The 25,618-nt window shown below is 52.7% G+C and overlaps 1 protein-coding gene across 5 annotated transcripts in view; it reads left to right on the top strand.

Annotated features, from left to right (window-relative positions):
* tcf20 (transcription factor 20) overlaps positions 1–25,618 on the top strand; it is a 103,729-nt gene that overhangs the window by 62,912 nt on the left and 15,199 nt on the right. For all 5 annotated transcript variants that reach the window (XR_013500400.1, XM_078237544.1, XM_078237545.1 and 2 more), the window contains one exon: positions 7,251–12,277. Coding sequence is in view for 4 of the 5 variants with exons in the window: in XM_078237544.1 (XP_078093670.1) it covers positions 7,286–12,277 (4,992 nt within the window). In the remaining variant the exon portion in view is untranslated. The remainder of the gene's footprint in view (positions 1–7,250; positions 12,278–25,618) is intronic.

The raw sequence follows: 25,618 nt of genomic DNA on the forward strand, positions 1-25,618 counted from the left end.
TGCCATTTTTCGGCCCAGTTCTGCATCCTATTAATGTCTCTTTGCAGCCTACAACAGCCCTCCACCTCATCCACTACTCCACCAATCTTGGTGTCATCAGCAAATTTACTGATCCACCCTTCAGCCCCCTCCTCCAAGTCATTGATAAAAATCACAAATAGTAGAGGACCCAGCACTGATCCCTGTGGTACACCGCTGGTAACTGGTCTCCAGTCTGAAAATTTTCCATCCACCACCACCCTCTGTTTTCTATGAGATAGCCAGTTACTTATCCAATCGACCAAATTTCCCTCGATCCCACACCTCCTCACTTTCTTCATGAGCCGACCATGGGGGACCTTATCAAACGCCTTTCTAAAATCCATGTATATGACATCAACTGCTCTACCTTCATCAACACACTTAGTTACCTCCTCAAAGAATTCAATCAAATTTGTGAGGCAAGACTTACCCTTCACGAATCCGTGTTGACGATCCCGGATTAAGCTGCATCTTTCTAAATGGTCATAAATCCTATCCCTCAGGACCTTTTCCATTAACTTACCGACCACCGAAGTAAGACTAACTGGCCTATAATTACCAGGGTCATTCCTATTTCCTTTCTTGAACAGAGGAACAACATTCGCCACTCTCCAGTCCTCTGGCACTATCCCCGTGATGTGGACAGTGAGGACCCAAAGATCAAAGCCCAAAGGCTCTGTAATGTCATCCCTTGCCTCACAAAGAATCCTAGGATATATCTCATCTGGCCCAGGGGACTTATCGACCCTCAGGTTTTTCAAAATCGCTAATACACCTTCCCTGAGAATATTACCTCCTCCAGCCTATCAGCTTGTATCACACACTCATCCTCAAAAACATGGTCCCTCTCCTTGGTGAACACTGAAGAAAAGTATTCATTCATCACCTCGCCTATCTCTTCTGACTCCATGCACAAGTTCCCACTACTGTCCTTGACCGGCCCTAACCTCACCCTGGTCATTCTTTTATTTCTCACATAAGAGTAAAAAGCCTTGGGGTTTTCCTTGATCCGACCCGCCAAGGACTTATGCCCCCTCCTAGCTCTCCTAAGCCCTTTTTTTTAGCTCATTCCTTGCTAGCTTGTAACCCTCAATCGACTCAACTGAACCTTGTTTTCTCATCCTTATATACGCTTCCTTTTTCCTCTTGACAAGACATTCAACCTCTTTTGTGAACCATGGTTCCCTCACTCGGCCATTTCCTCCCTGCCTGACAGGGACATACCTATCAAGGACACGCAGTATTTGTTCTTTGAACAAGCTCCACTTTTCATTTGTGCCTTTCCCTGACAGTTTCTGTTCCCATCTTATGCTCCCTAATTCTTGCCTAATCGCATCATAATTACCCCTCCCCCAATTATAAACCTTGCCCTGCCGTAAGACACCGAATTGTGGTCACTATCTCCAAAGTGCTCTCCCACAACAAAATCTAACACTTGGCCCAGTTCATTACCCAGTACCAAGTCCAATGTGGCCCCACCTCTTGTCGGCCTATCCACATATTGTGTCAGGATACCCTCCTGCACACACTGTACAAAAACTGCCCCATCCGAACTATTCGACCTATAAAGGTTCCAATCAATATTTGGAAAGTTAAAGTCACCCATGACAACTACCCTGTGACCTCCATACGTATCCATAATCTGCTTTGCAATTTCTTCCTCCACATCTCTATTACTATTTGGGGGCCTATAGAAAACTCCTAACAACGTGACCGCTCCTTTCCTATTTCTAACTTCAGCCCATATTACCTCAGTAGGCAGATCCCCCTCGAACTGCCCTTCTGCAGCCGTTAAACTATCCTTGATTAACAATGCTACTCTACCTCTTTTACCACCTTCCCTACTCTTACTGAAACATCTATACCCTGGAACTTCCAACAACCATTCCTGTCCCTGTTCTAACCATGTCTCCGTAATGGCCACAACATCGTAGTCCCAAGTACCAATCCACGCTCCAAGTTCACCTACCTTATTCCAGATGCTCCTTGTATTGAAGTAGACACACTTCAATCCACCTTCCTGTCTGCCGGTACACTCCTGTGACCTTGATACCCTCCTCAGTACCTCACTACACTCAACACTGGCTTCTGGACTACAGCTCGTTTTCCCATCCCCCTGACAAATTAGTTTAAACCCCCCCCCGAAGAGCCGTAGCAAATTTCCCTCCCAGGATATTGGTGCCCCTCTGGTTCAGGTGCAACCCATCCTGTTTGTACAGGTCCCACCTTCCCCAGAATGTGCTCCCAATTATCCACGTATCTGAAACCCTCCCTCCTACACCATCCCTGCAGCCACGTGTTTATCTGCACTCTCTCCCTGTTCCTCAACTCGCTATCACGTGGCTCCGGCAACAAACCAGAGATGACAACATGGTTTGTCTTGGCTCTCAGCTTCCACCCCAGCTCCCTAAATTCCTGTTTTAAATCCCCGTCCCTTCTCTTACCTATGTCATTGGTACCGATTGTACTACGACCTGTGACTGTTCACCCTCCCCCTTAAGAATCCGGAAAACACGGTCCGAGACGTCACGGACCCTGGCACCCGGGAGGCAACATACCATCCGTGAGTCTCTTTCGCTGCCACAGAACCTCCTATCTATCCCTCTAACTAACGAGTCCCCAATAACTATTGCTCTCCTGCTCTCCCCCTTTACCTTCTGAGCCACAGAGACGGACACAGTGCTGGAGATCCTCTCACTGCGGCTCACCACTGGTATGTCGGCCCCCTCAACTGTATCCAAAGCGGTATACTTGTTGCTGAGGGGAACGACCACAGGGGATCCCTGCACTGACTGTTTCCTCCCAGCCCCTCTCACCGTCACCCATCTATTTTCATTCCTCGGAGTAACTACATCCCTGAGATTTCTATCTATGTATTCCTCTGCCTCCCGAATGATCCGAAGTTCATCCAGCTCCAGCTCCCTAACGCGGTTTTTGAGGAGCTGCAGATGGGTGCACTTCCCACAGGTGTAATCAGCAGGGACACTGACGGCGTCCCTCACCTCAAACATTCTGCAGGAGGTACATTGCACTGCCTTCACTTCCATCCCCTCCAGATAACTTGCTGATACAACAAGAAAAAGAAAGAAAGAGCTTACCTGCTCTCACTCCGGGTCTTTATTTTTAGGTTAGTGGAGGGTGGGAGACTCTACACGTGTAGTGTCTCGGGTTTCCTCACCGTTCAGATTTATTGGGTACAACAAAATTACCCAGGTCTCCCCACGGCCGACTTCCGGTTTCCTGCTACTTTTTAAAAAAAAAGCTCCAAAAAAGTAAGTGAAAATAAACTCAGCTTAACTTCCAGCTCTCCCCTCCAAAATCGCTCCCCTCTCTGCCCCCTCCGCCTGAAGAATGAGGAGAGATTGGAGAAGTTGGGATCGTTTTCCTTGCAGCACAAAACGCTGAGGGGAGATTTTAATAAGGGATGTTCAAAATATGAATAAGAGCAGAACCATAGAATCCCAACAGTGCAGGAAGAGGCCTTTCATCCCATTGGACCTGCACTGTCTCTGCAAGAGTATCCCAACCAGGCACTATCCCTGTAACCCGTGCATTTAGCATGGCCAATCTGCCTAACCTGCACATCCTTGGACACTAAGGGACAATTTAGCATGGCCAATTCACCTAATCTGCACATCTTGGGACACGGAGCAATTTAGCACGGCCAATCCACCCAACCTGCACATCTTGGGACACGGAGCAATTTAGCATGGCCAATCCACCCAACCTGCACATCTTTGGACTGTGGGAGGAAACCTGCCAGCTCACTCCCTGGGTGCCAGGGTTTGGGGGGGGGGGGGGGGGGGGGGGGGGGGGTGGGTAGAGCGGAGTGGATGGAAGATGCCACCCCACGTGTCTCTCTCAATGCTATTGGATCCCAACCCATTTATCTCTACCTATCACATGATCTGGTTTATCTCACCCCTCGTCTGATTCATTCAGAGTTGAAGTGATCTTTTTACTATTTCGCCTGGTTTGACCTTGCACACAGACTCACGATTCCTGTTTAACATTTTTTTCTCTTCCTGTCTCACTCCCTTCACCCAAATCAATGCCCTTCTACCCCAGGAAAATCCGTGGCTCCGTCTCCTCCCTGTCTCTTGCTCCCTGCTGCTTTCTCTGCTGGAGGTATTAGGCAGAGATGAATGTCCTCCGTCCTGGGAAGAGGCGTTGAAACAGACAGAAACAACCTTCGCTATGACCCTGAATGCAATCTGCTAATTCTACCCTTGAATGAAATTCATTATGAAAATATGAACCTTTTTGGAGGGTTGCCAGGCAACCCTCAGTTTTTCTATAGATTATAAATCTCACCAACCAGCCTGAAACTCTCAAAAGCAAATGATTACAATGGACTTCATTGTACAGTCCTCACTCTGTGTTCAATACATAGTAAACCATTCGAGGCATGGATAAATAGTAACTCTGTACAGTTACACAGTGAGTGATCCTTACCCTGAATAAACAGTGACTTTGTACAGTTACACAGCGAGTGATCCTTACCCTGCTGAATAAACAGTGACTCTGTACAGTTACACAGTGAGTGATCCTTACCCTGAATAAACAGTGACTCTGTACAGTTACACAGCGAGCGATCCTTACCCTGAATAAACGGTGACTCTGTGTCTCGTTTTGGATAGTGTTGGAAATGGGGAGAAAGTAAACATAGTGGAGAAGGACAGTCCCCCCAGAACCAGATGGTTATTGTTCTAGGTGGGGTGAGGGGGCGGTGGGGGTGGGGTGAGGGGGCGGTGGGGGTGGGGTGAGGGCAGTGGGGTGAGGTGGGGGTGGGGTGAGGGGGCGGTGGGGTGTGGTGGTGGGGTGAGGGGGCGGTGGGGGGTGAGGGGGCGGTGAGTGGGGGGTGGGGTTAGTGAGATTCTGTGTGTGTCCTAATGGCAATTTGCCATTCTCTCCATTCCCTAACCTTCCTGTCTTGGAAAACTCTGCACATTGTCCCACTCTTTACGAAAGCTTTACTGAAAGATCAGTCAGTTTTTCCATTCCTGTACTGGTGGGTGACTGAACACCTTGCATTATTTTTGCCGCTTAGTTTCTCATTGAGACTCCGAGTGTGGAGTCACCGATTGTTCACTCCAGCACCTTTGGCGAGCGTTAGTGTGTGACCTGGTGATGGGTCTGTGCCTCAGTGCCAGTGGCCTCTGCTCCTCCTCAATGCCGGTGACCTCTGACCCTCGTGCACCAGGTGACCTCTGCTCCTGCTCCATACCTGATGACCTGTGCCCCTCCTCCGCACCAGGTGACCTCTAACCCTCCTCCGCACCGGGTGACCTCTGACCCTCCTCCATGCCTGGTGACCGCTGACTCTCCTTGGCCACTCTTTACCAAAGAAGGAAGATTAGATTCTCCCCGGGAATCTAATCAAAGAGAAAAGTCAGTCCTTGACCAGCTTTGTCCTGAGATAAAAGGGGAAGGGAAAGTTCCAGATTGCCGCAAGTTAGGAAGACTATAGGGTCATTGAGAGGATGCAGAGTGGATCCCGGGTGGGTGGGTTGGAGAGGAGGAGGGAGGTGGAGCACAGATTTAAGGTTTTGGGCCAGATATACATGGGGGAGGGGGGAGGGGGAGTGGGGGTGAATTGTGAGGAAGAACATTTTCACACAACGCGTGTCAGTGACCTGGAACTTGCTACCTCCGAGGGTGGTGGGAAGAGAGATGATTAATGATTTCAAAGGGAGATTGGGTGGCTGTTCCAGGGAAACCCAGGGCTTCTGGGATAGGGAGGAGGAGAATGGGCCCGACTGGATTGCCGTGCAGAGAACCAGAATGGGCTGAATGGCCTCATCCTCGCTGCTGTTGTGACCCTGTTGTTCAGTTCCAGAATGCATTGGGTGATGGGAGTAGATTCGCTCTCCACTTCCAAAATGGGATCATCACTCGAGGGGTGAAAATTCATAGAATCACCCAGCGCAGAAGAGGCCCTTCAGCCCATCGAGTCTGCACCGACACATTAGAAACACCTGAACTCCCACCTAATCCCATTTACCAGCACTTAACCCATAGCTCTGAATGTTATGTCGTGCCAAGTTCTCATCCAGATACTTTTTAAAGGATGTGAGGCCTCTACCACCCTCCCAGGCAGCGCATTCCAGACCCCCGCCACCCTCTGGGTAAAAAAGCTTTTCCTCACATTGCCCCTCACCTTGAACCTATGCCCCTCGTGACTGACCCTTCAACTAAGGGGGACAGCTGCTCCCTATCCACCCTGTCCATGCCCCTCGTAATCTTGAACACCTCGATCAGGTCGCCCCTCAGTCTTCTCTGCTCCAGAGAAAACAACCCAATCCTATCCAACCTCTCTTCGTAACTTAAATGTTCCGTCCCAGGCAGCATCCTGGTGAATCTCCTCTGCACCTCCTCCAGTGCAATCACATCCCTCCTATAATGTGGCGACCAGAACTGCACACAGTACTCCAGCTGTGGTTTCACCAAAGTTCTATACAACTCCAACATGACTTCCCTGCTTTTGTAATCTATGCCTCGATTGATAAAGGCAGGTGTCCCATATGCCCTTTTCACCTCCCTATTAATATGCCCTTCCGCTTTCAGAGATTTCTGGGCAAACATTGAATAGAATAGAATAGAATCCCTACAGTGCAGAAGGGGAGGCCATTCAGCCCAGCAAGTCTGCACTGACAGAATCCCACCCAGACCCTATCCTCATAACCCCCATTTACCCCACCTAATCCCCCTGACACTAAGGGAGAATTTAGCATGGCCAGTCCACCTAACCCGCACATCTTTGGACTGTGGGAGGAAACTGGAGCACCCGGAGGAAACCCACGCAGACACGGGGAGAACGTGCAAACTCCACACAGACAGTGACCCAAGCCGGGAATTGAACCCGGGTCCCTGGCGCTGTGAGGCAGCAGCGCTAACCACTGTGCCACCGTGCCACCCAGACACGCCAAGGTCCCTTTGTTCCACAGAATTTCCTAGTGTCCTGCCATTCATTGAGTACTTTCTTGTCAAACTGCTCCTTCCAAAGAGTATCACCTCACACTTTACAGGGTTAAATTCCATCTGCCCATTTGACCACTGTGTCTATATCTTCTTGTAACCCAAGCTAAATTGCAGGGCCCCAGGCCATGACCCTGACCCAGGAAGTGATTTCAGATGCTTGTTTCTCTGGGCATTTTGGGTAACAGGAATGTTTGTTTGATTTTTTTTTGTCATGTTGACCCTCCCTTCCTCTCTCTGATTTTCCACAGAATCCGCCGGGAACTGGATTGTGGAACGCCGCAACATGCAGTCGTACCGGGAGCAAAGCAGTTACCACGGAAACCAGAGGCTTCTCCACCAAGAGGCTCCGGAGGCTTCCCGCCTGGCCAATTACAGCCAGCACCACCAGGGCCAGGTGTTTGCCAGTTACGCCAGCCGGCCGGGCAGCGAGGGCTGCACCCAGCAGCCTTACCAGGCCTTCCGCAGGGAGCCCAGCGATTACTACTACACGAGAGGCAAGGAGCTAGCTGGCCCCCAGGCCCAGCGGAGGCTGCCCGGGCCCTTGCAGAGCGGCGGATTTGGCACGCAGCAGGCCGGAGGCTACTCGGTGCAGTACCTGAGCGAGGTCCAGTGGCGGGCACCTCACTCCGCCATGCCAGGCTACAGTCAGTTTGAGCAAGACGCCTACGCCGGTCAGTTTTCACCCGGTGGTGGGCAGCAGCAGCTGCGACACCAGGGCTTCCCGGCGGCCCCCAGCACCCAGACACTGGCCCAGCCCCCTCCCTCCTCCGCCCACCACCCCCAACACGCCCACCAGCCCGGCGCTGCCCAACTGGCAAAGTACCAACACCGGGCCACCTCGTACAACCCCCAGCAGTTCCAGCCTGCTGCCTCCACCTCCTCCTCCTCCTCCTCCTCCTCGTCCTCCTCCTACCTGTCCCCTCAAGGCTACAGCCAGCCTCCCGGGCAAGCTTTTGACGGCTACCCCATGAGCGCCAGTGCCCAGTGCGACGGCTACTTGGTTAGCGCCACGGCTGCCCCAAGTTACGGGACCCAAACCGGTTACAGCTACCAGCCGCCCCTAGCCAAGCCATGCTTTGAGCAGGCGAAGCCAGCCCAGGCCCAGCAGCACGGAGCTCAGGCCCTGCAGTACTCCAACGCTGCCAAGGTGCCCTTGGGGAACCAACAGTTTGCCCCTTACTGCACAGCCGACATTCCCGCCAAGTCGCCCATGCCCTTCCATCAGAACTTCAGCCCCAGTTCCAACCCCTCGCCCGCCACCCCCGTGGCCCAGTCGCCCTCCTGTAGTTCCACCCCGTCCCCCCTCATGGTCAGCAGTGAGAGCCTGCAGTGTGGGCCGGGCGCCATGGGCATGAGGAACCGGGTTCTGCAGCTGATGCCCCAGCCCAGTCCCACCCCGACCGGCCTGATGCCAAGCCCGGGCTCACAGGCCGGCGCCTACGAGAGCTTTGGGCTGGAGGCCGGGCCTGAGAAGCGGGCCTCCGACCTGGGCCAGAGCAGCCTGACAGCCCTCAGCTCCCAGGTGGCTAACATCCCCAACAGAGTGCAGCACCTGCTGATCTCTGACACCCTGGCCTTGCACCGGCGACAGGCCAGACGATCCCACAAGCGAGCAGCCCCCGGGGGCCCGAACGAGCACTTGGGCCTCGAGGAGCAGCTGAAGTCACCGCAGGCTGAATCTCTGGACGGGGGCTGCTCGAGCTCCTCCGAGGACCACGCCGAGCGCGTCCGCCAGCTGAGCGGCCAGAGCGGCTGCTCGGAGCGAGCCTACAAGGCCCACAACCCGGAGCTGGTCAACGCCACCTGCTCGCCGGCCAGTTCCCACGGCGACGGCCGGCCACTGTCGAAGGAAGAGATGATCGCCCAGATGTGCCAGGAGGGGAAAGGGGGCGCCATGGCGACGCTGGCAGAGCAAGGACTCCGGCGCGGCGAGAAGCCCGTGGGCGTGATTGTGGCCCGGGAGACGATGGTGGGCCGAGGGGACGGGGTGGGCCTGGGCGGGCAAGGGGACGAACACGCCCGGCAGACGCCGTTCCTCGCCAACGCCGAGAAGGAACCCAGCCACGGCCAGCAACTCAACAACCTTCGCAACATCATGGCGCCATCCATGGCCCAGAACGGGAACGGGCTGGGGTCACACCAAGGCAACATGGCTCTGGGTGATCCGCTGGCCACAAGAATGGACTCCTCCAAGTCTCCCAGCTACTTGGCGTACGGACTCAGAGATATCCCCAAGAATGATGGCAGATACCATTACATGCAGTACCCAATGGCCCCTTACAGCCAATCGGAAAGTGAGCAGTTCAGCCTTGGTGACAGGAAAATTGCCCCCAGCAAGGCTGGAAAGAGTCACAGTTTGCTCCAGGAAGCTTTACAAGCCAATTATCACGGCAGGAAGTTCCACTCCAGTTACGCTCCCGAGCATCAGTATCCGGGATTCATGGACAACCCCTTACAACCCGGCTACCCCGTGAGGCAGATGATCGAGCTGGCCAGGAAGGAGGGCCACGGCAGCGCCCTGGCCTCTCCCCCCTTGGGCTGGAGGGATGCCCGAACCCCAGGCCCCGGCTTCGGGATGGAGATGAGCAAGGCCGACCTCGAGGCGCAGTTCGAGGCCGGGATTTCGGAGAGGAAGTCAGTGATCTGCGACGTCTCACCCTCGAGGCTCTTTGGCCGGAGTCCCGGCCCCCTGGCCTGCGGGCAAGCTCAGGACCGGGAACTGGGCAGGAACGCCAAGGGCGCCAAGGCGTGCAAGGCCGGGCAGTCCGTCATCCAGTCGGGCATCTTTGCCGGGACTGAAACAAAAGTGAAGGCGGAGGTGGTCCCAAGTCTGGGTCAGCAGAGGAGCTTTGGACACTACGACACCAGAGACCCCGGGAACCCCTCTCCCCACTGGAAGTACGACTCTCTGGAATTGGCGCGAGCTTCCGTCATGGTTTCCTCTCCGTTGCCCGTGGGCACTACTGGAAACTTTCTCCATCAGGCCCTGAATCACCGATCCTCGCGAGGTAGGCGGTCCTGTGGTCGGGTGGCAGGGCGATCTGGGGCAAGACGGAGAGCCCCCTCACGGGTGGATGATAAAGCCCTTTTGGCGAGGGCACCCCTCATCAAGCAGGAAGACGCGTTGGAGCCTCCACCAGCCGGCTTCCTCGGCCAACCCCGGGAGAACGCGCCAGCCCAGGCTGGCAATGCCAACTTGTACCCTCTGCCCACAAACTCCGAGATGCTCTCCTCCCTGCTGGCCAAGCCAGACGATGTCCGTTTAGCGGGTATACAGGCGCTGGGCACCGCCAGGCCCCCAAACCATCTGCAGCGACAGGTGGCCGACATGGACAGAGTGAACGATTGGACGCAGGTGCCCGGCGGGAAGGATTTTGCGGCAGGGTGCTGTCGGAGCGGGATTCCAAAAGAGCCGTGGGTCTCAAACGCGGCGCAGCTGGAACCGGGCATCCACCCCTCGTTCCAGAGTCACGGCGAGGGGAGAGGCCCGAGACTGGACGAATCGTCGAAGGAGGCGGAGAGGTTGGCGCAGGCGAGTAAGAAGGTGGCTGATTCACAGGAAGATCCCTCAGTCCTATCGCCCATTCTGGCCCGGAGGCGGATCCGATCCTTCATATCACCCATTCCAGCAAAAAGGCTTTGCCAGGACTCCAGAGGCAGGGACACGGATGCCAAGCTGGCCCCCCCTCATGGTCACAGCCTCCCCCCGTGCATCGCCAACCGGAACCTGGCGCAAAAGGCCGAGGCACCTGAGGACGTTTTCCAGAACGCCGACGGCAAGGACAGCCCCGGCGCCACCGTTACGCCGCCTGTTTCTCTCGCCAGTCCCGGCAAGCTTAAAACGCTGCCACCCAGGAAAGGCCGAGGCCTGAAGCTGGAGGCCATCGTCCAGAAGATTGCCTCGCCCAATGGGAGGAAATTTCCGGTCTCCGGGATGCTGGACAGCGCCTCTGACGGGGTGACCCTGGAGGATATTCTCTCCATCAAAGAGGGCTGCTGGGAGAGCGAGGAGGTACCAATGGCGCAGCCCGGGGGCAGCCTGCGCGGAGGCCCGGCGGAGGGGCCGGAGGCCCAGCTCGGATCCCTGGGGGGCGCCAACTGCTCCCAGAGCCATGGAGGCACCTCGCCAGCTGCCCGGGTGCCGTATCATCCCGACTTCAAACAGCGCAGCTCCCCTTGCCCCCTGCCCCGATCCCCGGAGCGCGAGGCCAGGCCGGAACCTGTCGCCCCCAAGCTGGAGGGGGGCACTGTGAAAGGGTACTTTCCGTCAGGCAAGAAGCGGGGGAGGCCCCTCGGCAGCATCAACAAGCAGAAGCGGCAGCGGCTGGAGTGCCAGGGCGGGCAGGGTCGGCCCGAGGAGCCCGCGCAAAAGAAGAGGCGGCCCCGGAGGAAGAAAGCACCTGCCCACCAGAGGAGGAGGCGGAAGAAGCTGGAAGGCCCCATCTTGCTGCCCCAGGAGCCCGAAATCAAACTAAAGCTCACGGCCCGCCCCGCGGGCAGGAGACGAGGGGAGAACCAGGATAAGAGCTTCTCCCCCTACGTCCTCCTGGAGAGGAAGAGGGAGGCCGCGCTCCTCTGCACCATAATCAACACCCAGGACGATGAACGGAACCGGGCCCAGAAGGGGGTGAAAGGTCAGCAAGGGCCAGCCTCCACTCCGCCGCCCAGCTGTGCTGGCAAAGCTTTACCCACCACCTCACACATGGTACTGGGCCCATTGGTGACCGAGTGCACTACCCTCGGCCTGCTGGTGTGCTGCCTGTGCGGGAAATGCGCCAACCACAGGGACTTGGGCGACCTCTACGGGCCCTACTACCCGCACCAGTATGCTGGCACCTTGCCCAAGAACCCGCCCCCCAAGAAGATGCTGCCAGTACAGAGCCGGGTAAAGGTAAGGCATAAAAGTATGCCCGAGCTGCTAAGCACTGCCCAATCGGAGGACGAGGGCAAGGAGTTTGGGAACGTCCTGGGCCACCCCAGGTTCAAAAGGCGTCACTACTCGGAGGACTGCACCCCTTCCTGGGCCAGTCCGCGCAGCAGCAAAGGACACAGGCACTGCTTCTGCTGCGGGAAAACCTCACCCTCTGTCAACTTGCGGACTCAGAGATTGAAAAGCGAGTTCTGCTCCGAGGTGGACCTCCAGCTGCCTCAACTACCTCTCGACCCCAATGAACTGTGGATCCACGAGTCCTGTGTGCTGTGGGCCAGTGGGGTTTATTTGGTCTCTGGGAGACTCTATGGATTGCAAGAAGCTGTCGAAATGGCCAGAGAGACGGTAAGAGCTGTTGCACGCGGGATGGGCGGGGATGGGCGGGGTTTGCGCGGTGGGGGTGAGCAGGTCATGGCACTGAAGGTGGGTTGAGGGCCTGCCCGAGTCTTTCCTTTCCGGTTACTGTCCTCGGGGAAGCATGCCATGCCCACCTCTGTCTGCGAGTCTTGTTGAGATGTGGTTGATGTGAAATGCTCACATTCTGGCCACCGGGAATCTCGACTGTATCTCAGAGCGACAGACACACGATTCTGCTGATTGAGGGTCGCACGAGGTCACAGCGGCCCTCACACACGGACGGCCAATCCTGGACATTCCCCACAATGCACCCTTTTCTTCCCGAGCCCACTCTCCAAATGAAAGCAGCGTGACACAGGCTGGGGGTCTCCTGCAGATCTCCTGAAGGGATCCACTCATTTGATTCATCTGATTACGCTCCGCTGAGCAACTTGGAAAAACATGACGAAGTTCACTCCACACCAGTACTGTACCCCAGTGTTATACAGTGACAGACCCGTCCCCACCAGGACTGTACCCCAGTGTTATACAGTGACAGACCCATCCCCACCAGGACTGTACCCCAGTGTTATACAGTGACAGACCCGTCCCCACCAGTACAGTACCCCAGTGTTATACAGTGACAGACCCATCCCCACCAGGACTGTACCCCAGTGTTATACAGTGACAGACCCGTCCCCACCAGTACAGTACCCCAGTGTTATACAGTGACAGACCCGTCCCCACCATACTGTACCCCAGTGTTATACAGTGACAGACACATCCCCACCAGTACTGTATCCCAGTGTTATACAGTGACAGACCCGTCCCCACCAGTACTGTACCCCAGTGTTATACAGTGACAGACCCATCCCCACCAGTACTGTACCCCAGTGTTACACAGCGACAGACCCGTCCCCACCAGGACTGTACCCCAGTGTTATACAGTGACAGACCCGTCCCCACCAGTACAGTACCCCAGTGTTATACAGTGACAGACCCGTCCCCACCATACTGTACCCCAGTGTTATACAGTGACAGACACATCCCCACCAGTACTGTACCCCAGTGTTATACAGTGACAGACCCGTCCCCACCAGTACAGTACCCCAGTGTTATACAGTGACAGACCCGTCCCCACCAGTACTGTACCCCAGTGTTATACAGTGACAGACCCGTCCCCACCAGTACAGTACCCCAGTGTTATACAGTGACAGACCCGTCCCCACCAGTACTGTACCCCAGTGTTATACAGTGACAGACCCGTCCCCACCAGTACTGTACCCCACTGTAAAACAGTGACAGACCCGTCCCCACCACTACTGTACCCCAGTGTTATACAGTGACAGACCCGTCCCCACCAGTACTGTACCCCAGTGTTATACAGTGACAGACCCGTCCCCACCAGTACAGTACCCCAGTGTTATACAGTGACAGACCCGTCCCCACCAGTACTGTACCCCAGTGTTATACAGTGACAGACCCGTCCCCACCAGTACAGTACCCCAGTGTTATACAGTGACAGACCCGTCCCCACCAGAACTGTACCCCAGTGTTATACAGTGACAGACACATCCCCAGCAGTACTGTACCCCAGTGTTATACAGTGACAGACCCGTCCCCACCAGTACAGTACCCCAGTGTTATACAGTGACAGACCCGTCCCCACCAGTACTGTACCCCAGTGTTATACAGTGACAGACCCATCCCCACCAGTACTGTACCCCAGTGTTATACAGTGACAGACCCGTCCCCACCAGTACTGTACCCCAGTGTTATACAGTGACAGACCCATCCCCACCAGTACTGTACCCCAGTGTTATACAGTGACAGACCCGTCCCCACCAGTACTGTACCCCAGTGTTATACAGTGACAGACCCATCCCCACCAGTACTGTACCCCAGTGTTATCCAGTGACAGACCCATCCCCACCAGTACTGTGCCCCAGTGTTATACAGTGACAGACCCATCCCCACCAGTACTGTACCCCAGTGTTATACTGTGACAGACCCATCCCCACCAGTACTGTACCCCAGTATTATACAGTGACAGACCCATCCCCACCAGTACTGTACCCCAGTGTTATACAGTGACAGACCTGTCCCCACCAGTACTGTACCCCAGTGTTATACAGTGACAGACCCGTCCCCACCGGTACTGTACCCCAGTGTTATACAGTGACAGACCCGTCCCCACCAGTACTGTGCCCCAGTGTTATACAGAAACAGACCCATCCCCACCAGTACTGTACCCCAGTGTGAGACAGAAACACCGATGCCCACCAGTTCTGTACCCCAGTGTTATACAGTGACAGACCCATCCCCACCAGTACTGTAACCCAGTGTTATACAGTGACAGACCCATCCCCACCAGTACTGTACCCCAGTGTTATAGTGACAGACTTGTCCCCACCAGTACTGTATCCCAGTGTTATACAGAAACAGACCCATCTCCACCAGTACCGTACCCCAGTGTAAAACAGTGACAGACCCGTCCCCACCAGTACTGTACCCCAGTGTTATACAGTGACAGACCCATCCCCACCAGTACTGTACCCCAGTGTTATACAGTGACAGACCTGTCCCCACCAGTACTGTACCCCAGTGTTACACAGTGACAGACCCGTCCCCGCCAGTACTGTACCCCAGCGTTATACAGCGACAGACCCATCCCCACCAGTACTGTACCCCAGTGTTATACAGTGACAGACCCATCCCCAACAGTACTGTACCCCAGTGTGAGACAGAAACACCGATCCCCACCAGTTCTGTACCCCAGTGTTATACAGTGACAGACCCATCCCCACCAGTACTGTAACCCAGTGTTATACAGTGACAGACCCATCCCCACCAGTACTGTACCCCAGTGTTATACAGCGACAGACCCGTCCCCACCAGTACTGTATCCCAGTGTTATACAGAAACAGACCCATCCCCACCAGTACCGTACCCCAGTGTAAAACAGTGACAGACCCGTCCCCACCAGTACTGTACCCCAGTGTTCTACAGTGACAGACCCGTCCCCACCAGTACTGTACCCCAGTGTTCTACAGTGACAGACCAGTTACCACCAGTACTGTACCCCAGTGTTACACAGTGACAGACACGTCCCCGCCAGTACTGTACCCCAGCGTTATACAGCGACAGACCCATCCCCACCAGTACTGTACCCCAGTGTTATACAGTGACAGACCCTTCCCCACCAGTACTGCACCCCAGTGTTATACAGTGACAGACCCGTCCCCACCAGTTCTGCACCCCAGTGTAAAACAGTGACAGACCCATCCCCACCAGTACTGTACCCCAGTGTTATACAGTGAATGACCTGTCCCCACCAGTACTGTACCCCAGTGTTATACAGTGACAGACCCATCCCCACCAGTACTGTACCCCAGTGTTATACAGTGACAGACCCATCCCCACCGGTACTGTACCCAGGTGTTATACAGTGACTGACCTGTACCCACCAGTACTGTACCCCAGTGTTACAGTGACAGACCCGTCCCCACCAGTACTGTTTCCCAGTGTTATACAGTGACAGACCCAACCCCACCAGCACTGTACCCCAGTGTTATACAGTGACAGACCAGTCCCCACCAGTACTGTACCCCAGTGTTATACAGTGACAGACCAGTCCCCACCAGTACTGTGCCCCAGTGTTATACAGTAACAGACCCATCCCCACCAGTACAGTACCCCAGTGTTATACACTGACAGACCAGTCCCCACCAGTACTGTACCCCAGTGTTATACAGTGACAGACCCATCCCCACCAGTACTGTACCCCAGTGTTATACTGTGACAGACTTGTCCCCACCAGTACTGTACCCCAGTGTTATACAGTGACAGACTTGTCCCCACCAGTACTGTACCCCAGTATTATACAGTGACAGACCCATCCCCACCAGTACTGTACCCCAGTGTTATACAGTGACAGACCTGTCCCCACCAGTACTGTACCCCAGTGTTATACAGTGACAGACCCGTCCCCACCGGTACTGTACCCCAGTGTTATACAGTGACAGACCCGTCCCCACCAGTACTGTGCCCCAGTGTTATACAGAAACAGACCCATCCCCACCAGTACTGTACCCCAGTGTGAGACAGAAACACCGATGCCCACCAGTTCTGTACCCCAGTGTTATACAGTGACAGACCCATCCCCACCAGTACTGTAACCCAGTGTTATACAGTGACAGACCCATCCCCACCAGTACTGTACCCCAGTGTTATAGTGACAGACTTGTCCCCACCAGTACTGTATCCCAGTGTTATACAGAAACAGACCCATCTCCACCAGTACCGTACCCCAGTGTAAAACAGTGACAGACCCGTCCCCACCAGTACTGTACCCCAGTGTTATACAGTGACAGACCCATCCCCACCAGTACTGTACCCCAGTGTTATACAGTGACAGACCTGTCCCCACCAGTACTGTACCCCAGTGTTACACAGTGACAGACCCGTCCCCGCCAGTACTGTACCCCAGCGTTATACAGCGACAGACCCATCCCCACCAGTACTGTACCCCAGTGTTATACAGTGACAGACCCATCCCCAACAGTACTGTACCCCAGTGTGAGACAGAAACACCGATCCCCACCAGTTCTGTACCCCAGTGTTATACAGTGACAGACCCATCCCCACCAGTACTGTAACCCAGTGTTATACAGTGACAGACCCATCCCCACCAGTACTGTACCCCAGTGTTATACAGCGACAGACCCGTCCCCACCAGTACTGTATCCCAGTGTTATACAGAAACAGACCCATCCCCACCAGTACCGTACCCCAGTGTAAAACAGTGACAGACCCGTCCCCACCAGTACTGTACCCCAGTGTTCTACAGTGACAGACCCGTCCCCACCAGTACTGTACCCCAGTGTTCTACAGTGACAGACCAGTCCCCACCAGTACTGTACCCCAGTGTTACACAGTGACAGACACGTCCCCGCCAGTACTGTACCCCAGCGTTATACAGCGACAGACCCATCCCCACCAGTACTGTACCCCAGTGTTATACAGTGACAGACCCTTCCCCACCAGTACTGCACCCCAGTGTTATACAGTGACAGACCCGTCCCCACCAGTTCTGCACCCCAGTGTAAAACAGTGACAGACCCATCCCCACCAGTACTGTACCCCAGTGTTATACAGTGAATGACCTGTCCCCACCAGTACTGTACCCCAGTGTTATACAGTGACAGACCCATCCCCACCAGTACTGTACCCCAGTGTTATACAGTGACAGACCCATCCCCACCGGTACTGTACCCAGGTGTTATACAGTGACTGACCTGTACCCACCAGTACTGTACCCCAGTGTTACAGTGACAGACCCGTCCCCACCAGTACTGTTTCCCAGTGTTATACAGTGACAGACCCAACCCCACCAGCACTGTACCCCAGTGTTATACAGTGACAGACCAGTCCCCACCAGTACTGTACCCCAGTGTTATACAGTGACAGACCAGTCCCCACCAGTACTGTGCCCCAGTGTTATACAGTAACAGACCCATCCCCACCAGTACAGTACCCCAGTGTTATACACTGACAGACCAGTCCCCACCAGTACTGTACCCCAGTGTTATACAGTGACAGACCCATCCCCACCAGTACTGTACCCCAGTGTTATACTGTGACAGACTTGTCCCCACCAGTACTGTACCCCAGTGTTATACAGTGACAGACTTGTCCCCACCAGTACTGTACCCCAGTGTTATACACTGACAGACCAGTCCCCACCAGTACTTCACCCCAGTGTTATACAGTGACAGACCCATCCCCACCAGTACTGTACCCCAGTGTTATACAGTGACAGACCCGTCCCCACCAGTACTGTACCCCAGTGTTATACAGTGACAGACTTGTCCCCACCAGTACTGTTTCCCAGTGTTATACAGTGACAGACCAGTCCCCACCAGTACTGTGCCCCAGTGTTATACAGTAACAGACCCATCCCCACCAGTACTGTACCCCAGTGTTATACAGTGACAGACCAATCCCCACGAGTACTGTACCCCAGTGTTATAGCCTGACAGACCCGTCCCCACCAGTACTGCACCCCAGTGTTACACAGTGACAGACCCATCCCCACCAGTACTGTACCCCAGTGTTATACACTGACAGACCCATCCACACCAGTACTGTACCCGTGTTATACACTGACAGACCCATCCCCACCAGTACTGTACCCCTGTGTTATACAGTGACAGACCCGTGCCCACCAGTACTGTACCCCAGTGTTATACACTGACAGACCCATCCCCACCAGTACTGTTCCCAGTGTGATAGTGACAGACCCGTCCCCACCAGTGCTGTACCCCAGTGTTATACAGTGACAGACCCATTCCCACCAGTACTGTACCCTAGTGTTATACAGTGACAGACCCGTCCACACCAGTACTGTACCCTAGTGTTATACAGTGACAGACCCATCCCCACCGGTACTGTACCCCAGTGTTATACAGTGACAGACCTGTCCCCACCAGTTCTGTACCCCAGTGTTATACAGTGACAGACCAGTCCCCACCAGTTCTGTACCCCAGTGTTATACAGTGACAGACCCGTCCCCACCAGTACTGTACCCCAGTGTTATACAGTGACAGACCCGTCCCCACCAGTACTCTACCCATGTGTTATACAGTGATAGACCCGTCCTTGTATTATTCATTGAAATATAGAAAATTGCTATGTGTGTAGCCCATTCAGCCCATTGAGGCTGCTACACCATTCAGTATTATTGTAGCAGAATCTCTATTTCACCTGGTTGCTCCCCCGCTCTCCACACACCCCTTGACACCTTTCAAATCTGGAATTCTATTTCCGGTTTAAATGTATTCAGTGACTTGGCCTCCACAGCTTTCTACAGTCGAGAATGCCTCTGTTTTGCTACTCTCTGCCTGAAGGAATTTCTCCTCATCTCAGTGCTGAATGACCTACCCGTACCTGAGACTGTGACCCTTTGTTCGAGACACCTCCGCGGCCAGAGGAAACAACGTCCCTCCATCCAGTCCGTCCAGCCCTGTCAGAAGTTATACGTTTCAATGGAATCCCCTCTCATTCTTCTAAATCCCAGCGAATACAGGCCCTGTCCACCCAATCTCTCCTTGTACGACAATCCTGCCACCCCAGGAATCAGTCTGGTGAACCTTCACTGCAGGTATATCCTTTCTTATGTAAGGAGACCAAAGTTGCACACAACACTCAACGTGCGGTCTCACCAACGCCCTGTACAGCTGCACTAATGTGGAGATGCCGGCGTTGGACTGGGGTAAACACAGTCAGAAGTCTAACAACACCAGGTTAAAGTCCAACAGGTTTATTTGGTAGCAAAAGCCACTAGCTTTCGGAGCGCTGCTCCTTCATCAGGTGAGTGGGAGTTCTGTTCCCAAACAGGGCATATAAAGACACAAACTCAATTTACAAAATAATGGTTGGAAGGCGAGTCTTTACAGATAATCAAATCTTAAAGGTACAGACAATGTGAGTGGAGATAGAGTTAAGCACAGGTTAAAGAGATGTGTATTGTCTCCAGCCGGGACAGTTAGTGAGATTTTGCAAGCCCAGGCAAGTCGCAGGGGGTTACAGATAGTGTGACATGAACCCAAGATCCCGGTTGAGGCTGTCTTCATGTGTGCGGATCTTGGCTATCAGTCTCTGCTCAGCGACTCTGCACTGTCATGTGTCGTGAAGGCCGCCTTGGAGAACGCTAACCCGAAGATCAGAGGCCCTCCTAAGAACAGGATATGGCGCTCAACTCATCAATCGACAGTTCCGACGCGCCACAGCGAAAAACCGTACCGACCTCCTCAGAAGACAAACACGGGGCACGGTGGACAGAGTACCCTTCGCCGTCCAGTATTTCCCCGGAGCGGAGAAGCTACGACATCTTCTCCGGAGCCTTCAACGTGTCATTGATGAAGACGAACATCTCGCCAAGGCTATCCCCACACCCCCACTTCTTGCCTTCAAACGACCGCACAACCTCAAACAGACCATTGTACGCAGCAAACTACCCAGCCTTCAGGAGAACAGTGACCACGACACCACACAACCCTGCCACAGCAACCTCTGCAAGACGTGCCGGATCATCGACACGGATGCCATCATCTCACGTGAGAACACCATCTACCAGGTCCACGGTACATTCACTTGCAACTCAGCCAATGTTGTCTACCTGATACGCTGCAAGAAAGGATGTCCCGAGGCATGGTACGCTGGGGAGACCATGCAGACGCTACGACAGCGGATGAATGAACACCGCTCGACAATCACCAGGCAAGAATGTTCTCTTCCTGTTGGGGAACACTTCAGCGGTCACGGGCATTTGGCCTCTGATCTTCGGGTAAGCGTTCTCCAAGGTGGCCTTCACGACACACGACAGCGCAGAGTCGCTGTGCAGAGACTGATAGCCAAGTTCTGCACACACGAGGACGGCCTCAACCGGGATCTTGGGTTCATGTCACACTATCTGTAACCCCCATGACTTGCCTGGGCTTCCAAAACTCACTAATTGTCCAGGCTGGAGACAATACACATCTCTTCAACCTGTGCTTAACCCTCTCTCCACTCACATTGTCTGTACCTTTAAGACTTGATTACCTGTAAAGACTCGCATTCCAACCATTATTTTGTAAATTGAGTTTGTGTCTTTATATGCCCTGTTTGTGAACTGAAATCCCACTCACCTGACGAAGGAGCAGCGCTCCGAAAGCTAGTGGCTTTTGCTACCAAATAAATCTGTTGGACTTTAACCTGGTGTTGTGAGACTTCTTATTGCAGCTGCACTAAGACATCCTTGCTCCTGTACTACTCAAGTCCTCTTGCAATGAAGGCCAACACATCATTTGCCTTCCTAACTGCTTGCTTGCTTTCAGTAACTGGTGTACTTGGACACTCCGGTCCCTTTGTACGTCAACATTTCCCAATCCAGCACCATTTAAATAATACTCTGTCATTCTGTTTCTCTATCTAAAGTGGATAACTTCATGGTTATCCATGTTATAGTGTATCAGCCATGCATTTGCCCATTCACTCAACTTATCTAAATCACCTTGAAGCCTTTTAACATCCTCCCCACCATTCACATTCCCGCCAAGTTTTGTGTCGTCAGCAAACTCAGAAATATTACATTTCCCCTCACCCAAATCGTTGATACATATTGCGAACAGGGGCTTTTTCCCAGGGTGGAAATGGCTGCTACAAGAGGACACAGGTTTAAGGTGCTGGGGGGTAGGTACAGGGGAAATGTTAGGGGGATGTTTTTCACACAGCGGGTGGTGGGCGAGTGGAATCGGCTGCCGTCAGTGGTGGTGGAGGCAAACTCAATAGGGTCTTTTAAGAGACTCCTGGATGAGTACATGGGACTTAATAGGATGGAGGGTTATAGGTAGGCCTAGAAGGTAGGGATATGTTCGGCACAACTTGTGGGGCCGAAGGGCCTGTTTTGTGCTGTAGTTTTTCTATGTTTCTATGAATAGCTGGGGCCCAGTTAGTAGGAATTTCTCCAGTACTAATTTCCTTCAGTTCCTCCTTCTCACTAGATCTTTGGTTCCTTCACATTTCTGGGAAGTTATTTGAGTCTTCCTCCGTGAAGACAGAACTAAAATAGTTGTGTAATTATTCTGCCATTTTTTATTCACTATTATAAATTCTCCCGTTATGGATTGTAAGGGACCTACATTTGTCTTCACTAATCTTTTTTTATCGAGATACTCAGAGCAGCTTTTACTTTCCGCTTTTACGTTCCTCACATGTTTGCTCTCATACTCTATTTTTCTCCTCTTAATCAATCACTTTGTCCTCCTTTGCTGAATTCTAAACTGCTCCCAATCCTCAGGCTTGCTCCTTTTTCTAACGATTTTATATGACCCCTCTTTGGATCTGATACTTTCCTTTATTTATTTTGTTAGCCATGGTTGGACTGCTTTTCCTGTTGCCTTTGTGCGCCAGAAAGGAATACATAACTGTTGCAGCGATAATATTCTTTCGTTAAATATAAGCCATTGGCTATTCATTTTAAGGAAGGTGCAGAGGGAGCTGGGTGTCCTAGTGCACGAATTGTAAAAGGCTCATATGCAGGCACAGCAAATAACTAGGAAAGCTATTGGAGTATTATTGCGAGGGAAATTTAATGATGTTCCCCCATCTGTCTTAGCCAACTCATGTTTCATACCTTTGTAGTTTCCTTTCTTTTGATTTAGGACCCTTCTTTTGGGTTAGACTTCTTCACTTTCCAATTAATTTTTTTTATTCGTTTGTGGGAAATGGGCATCGCTGGCTGGCCAGCATTTATTGCCCATTCCTTGTTGCCCTTGAGAAGGTGGTGGTGAGCTGCCTTCTTGACTCGCTGCAGTCCATGTTCTGTGGGTTGACCCACAATGCCGTTGGGGAGGGAATTCCAGGATTTTGACCCAGCGACTGCAAAGGAACGGCGATATATTTCCAAGTCAGGATGGTGAGTGACTTGGAGGGGAACTTGCAGGTGGTGGTGTTCCCATTTATCTGCTGCCCTTGTCCTTCTAGATGGAAGTGGTCATGGGTTTGGAAGGTGCTCTCTGAGGATCTTTGGTGAATTGCTGCAGTGCATCTTGTAGATAGTACACACTGCTGCTACTGAGCGTCAGTGGTGGAGGGATTGAATGTTTGTAGTTGTGGTTTGTAGATTCAATCATGTTATGATCACTATTCCCTAAAGGACGCTGCACAACAAATTAATTAACCCCTTCTCATTGCGCAATTCAAAATCTAGGATAGCCTGATCACTAGTTAGTTCTTTTACATACTGGTCGAAAACCCATCTTGGACACACTACAGGAATTGTAACGACACAGTATTATTGCTGATTTGGTTTGCCCAGTTTATATGCAGATTGAAGTCATCCATGATTACTCCAGTACCTTTGTTATATGTATTTCTAATTTCCTGTTCAGAGGCATCCCCTACGTTGCCTCTATTGTTTGGAGGCCTATAGATAACTCCCACTAATGTATCCTGTCCCTTGTTACACGGTGCACGGTGGCAGAGTGGTAAGCACTGCTGCCTCACAGCGCCAGGGACCTGAGTTCGATTCCCGGCTTGGGTCACTGTCCGTGCGGAGTCTGCACATTGTCTGCGTGGATTTCCTCCGGATGCGGGTTTGGAGGGGGAAATTTGAGGAGAAACTTTTTTCTTTGTTCTTTCCGGAAGGGTAGGGGGTTTTAGTTCAGTCGGGCAGCATGGTCTTTGCAAGCTTGGAGGGCCGAAGGGCCTGTTCCTGTGCTGTAATTTTCTTTGTTCTTTGTTCTTTGTTACCAAGATACAAACAAGGAGTAGGCCATTCAGCCTCTCGAACTTGCTCTGCCATTTAATACAGCCATGGCTGATCTGATAACCTCAAATCTGTACCCTCCTACCTCCCATAACCTATCACCCCTCCCTCCCCCCCTTGGAAATATTCAAACACACTGCTTCCACCACCTTTTCAGGAAGAGTGTTCCAGAGATTCACCACCCTCTGAGAGAAGACATTTCACCCCAACTCCGTTTTAAATGGGCGACACACTACTTTTAAACAGTGACCCCCGAGTTCTAGATTCTCCCACAAGAGGAAGCATCCTCTCCACATCCACCCTGTCAACACCTCTCAGGATCTCACATGTTTCAATCAAGTCACCTCTTACTTTTCTAAACTCCAGCGCATACAAGCCCAGCCTCTCCAACCTTTCCCCATCAGCGAACCTGCCCATTCCAGGGAGTAGTCTAGTAAACCTTCTTTGACCTGTTTCCAATGTACTTATATCTTTCCTTAAATAAGGACAGTAAGTAGTCTCACAACACCAGGTTAAAGTCCAACAGGTTTATTTCGTAGCACGAGCTTTCGGAGCATTGCCCCTTCATCAGGTGAGTGACAAATAAACCTGCTGGACTTTAACCTGGTGTTGTGAGACTACTTACTCTGCCTACCCCAGTCCAATGCCGGCAACTCCACATCTTAAATAAGGCGGCCAGCACTGTACACAATACTCCAGATGTGGTTTCACCACTGCCCTGTATAATTGAAACATAACCTCCCTACTTTTGTATTCAATTTCCCTCTCAACAAATAATAACATTCTGTTAGCTTTCCCAATTACTTGCTGTACCTGTGCACCAGTCTTTTGTGATTCATGCATTAGGACACCCAGATCCCTCTGTACCCCAGAGCTCTGAATTCACTCACCATTTAGATTATATTTTTAAAATCTTCCTGCCAAAATGGACATTTTCCCACATGATACTCAATTTTTATTTATTTATTATTGTCACAAGTAGGCTTACATTAACACAGCAATGAAGTTACTGTGAAAATCCGTCAGTCGCCACACTCCGGCGCCTGTTAGGGTACACTGAGGGAGAATTTAGCACGGCCAATCCACCTAACCAGCACGTCTTTCAGACTGTGGGAGGAAACCGAAGCACCCGGAGGAAACCCACGCAGACACAGGGAGAATGTGCAGACTCCGCACAGACAGTGACCCAAGCCGGGGATCGAACCTGGGTCCCTGGTGCTGTGAGGCAGCGATGCTAACCACTGTGCCACCAGATCATTGCTCACTCACTTTAGCTATTGACATATTTTTGCAGCCACCTTTTGTTCAAAGCTCCGCCCACATGATGTTACATCTGGATGTTCTGAGTCAATATCTCTCACTATTGCAATGATTTCATCTTTAACTAACAACGCCAGCCCATTTCCTTTTCCTTTATGTCTACCCTTCCTAAATATTGAATACTCTTGCATATTCAATCCGCAGTCTTGGTCACCTTGCAGCCAAGACTCTCGCTGTACTCCCGTGAGGACAATTCCTCACCACACCCCAGAGGTATCCAGAACAGAAAATAAGAGAGAGAGATGGATCCAGGGGACTCCTGCACTACCTGCTTACTGACTGCTGTTACCCTGCCTGATGCTCACCCATTCCCTTTCAGTCTGTGCACACTTTACCTGCGTTGCAACTGCCTCACTCTACCTACTATACACAAAGATGCCATTCTTGTGAATGTTCCTCACTGACTCCAAACACAGCTCCAGCTCCAAAACATGGATTCCGAGTAGCTGCATCTGGACACCCTTCCTGGATTTGCCATAGTGACAGACCCATCGCCACCAGTACTGTACCCCATGTTATACAGTGACACACCCATCCCCGCCAGTGCTGTACCCCAGTGTTATACAGTGACAGACCCATCCCCACCAGTACTGTACCCCATGTTATACAGTGACACACCCATCCCCGCCAGTGCTGTACCCCAGTGTTATACAGTGACAGACCCGTCCCCACCAGTACTGTACCCCAGTGTTGTACAGTGACAGACCCGTCCCCACCAG

This window comes from Mustelus asterias, chromosome 21, assembly GCF_964213995.1.
Source record: "Mustelus asterias chromosome 21, sMusAst1.hap1.1, whole genome shotgun sequence".
Lineage (NCBI taxonomy): Eukaryota > Metazoa > Chordata > Chondrichthyes > Carcharhiniformes > Triakidae > Mustelus > Mustelus asterias.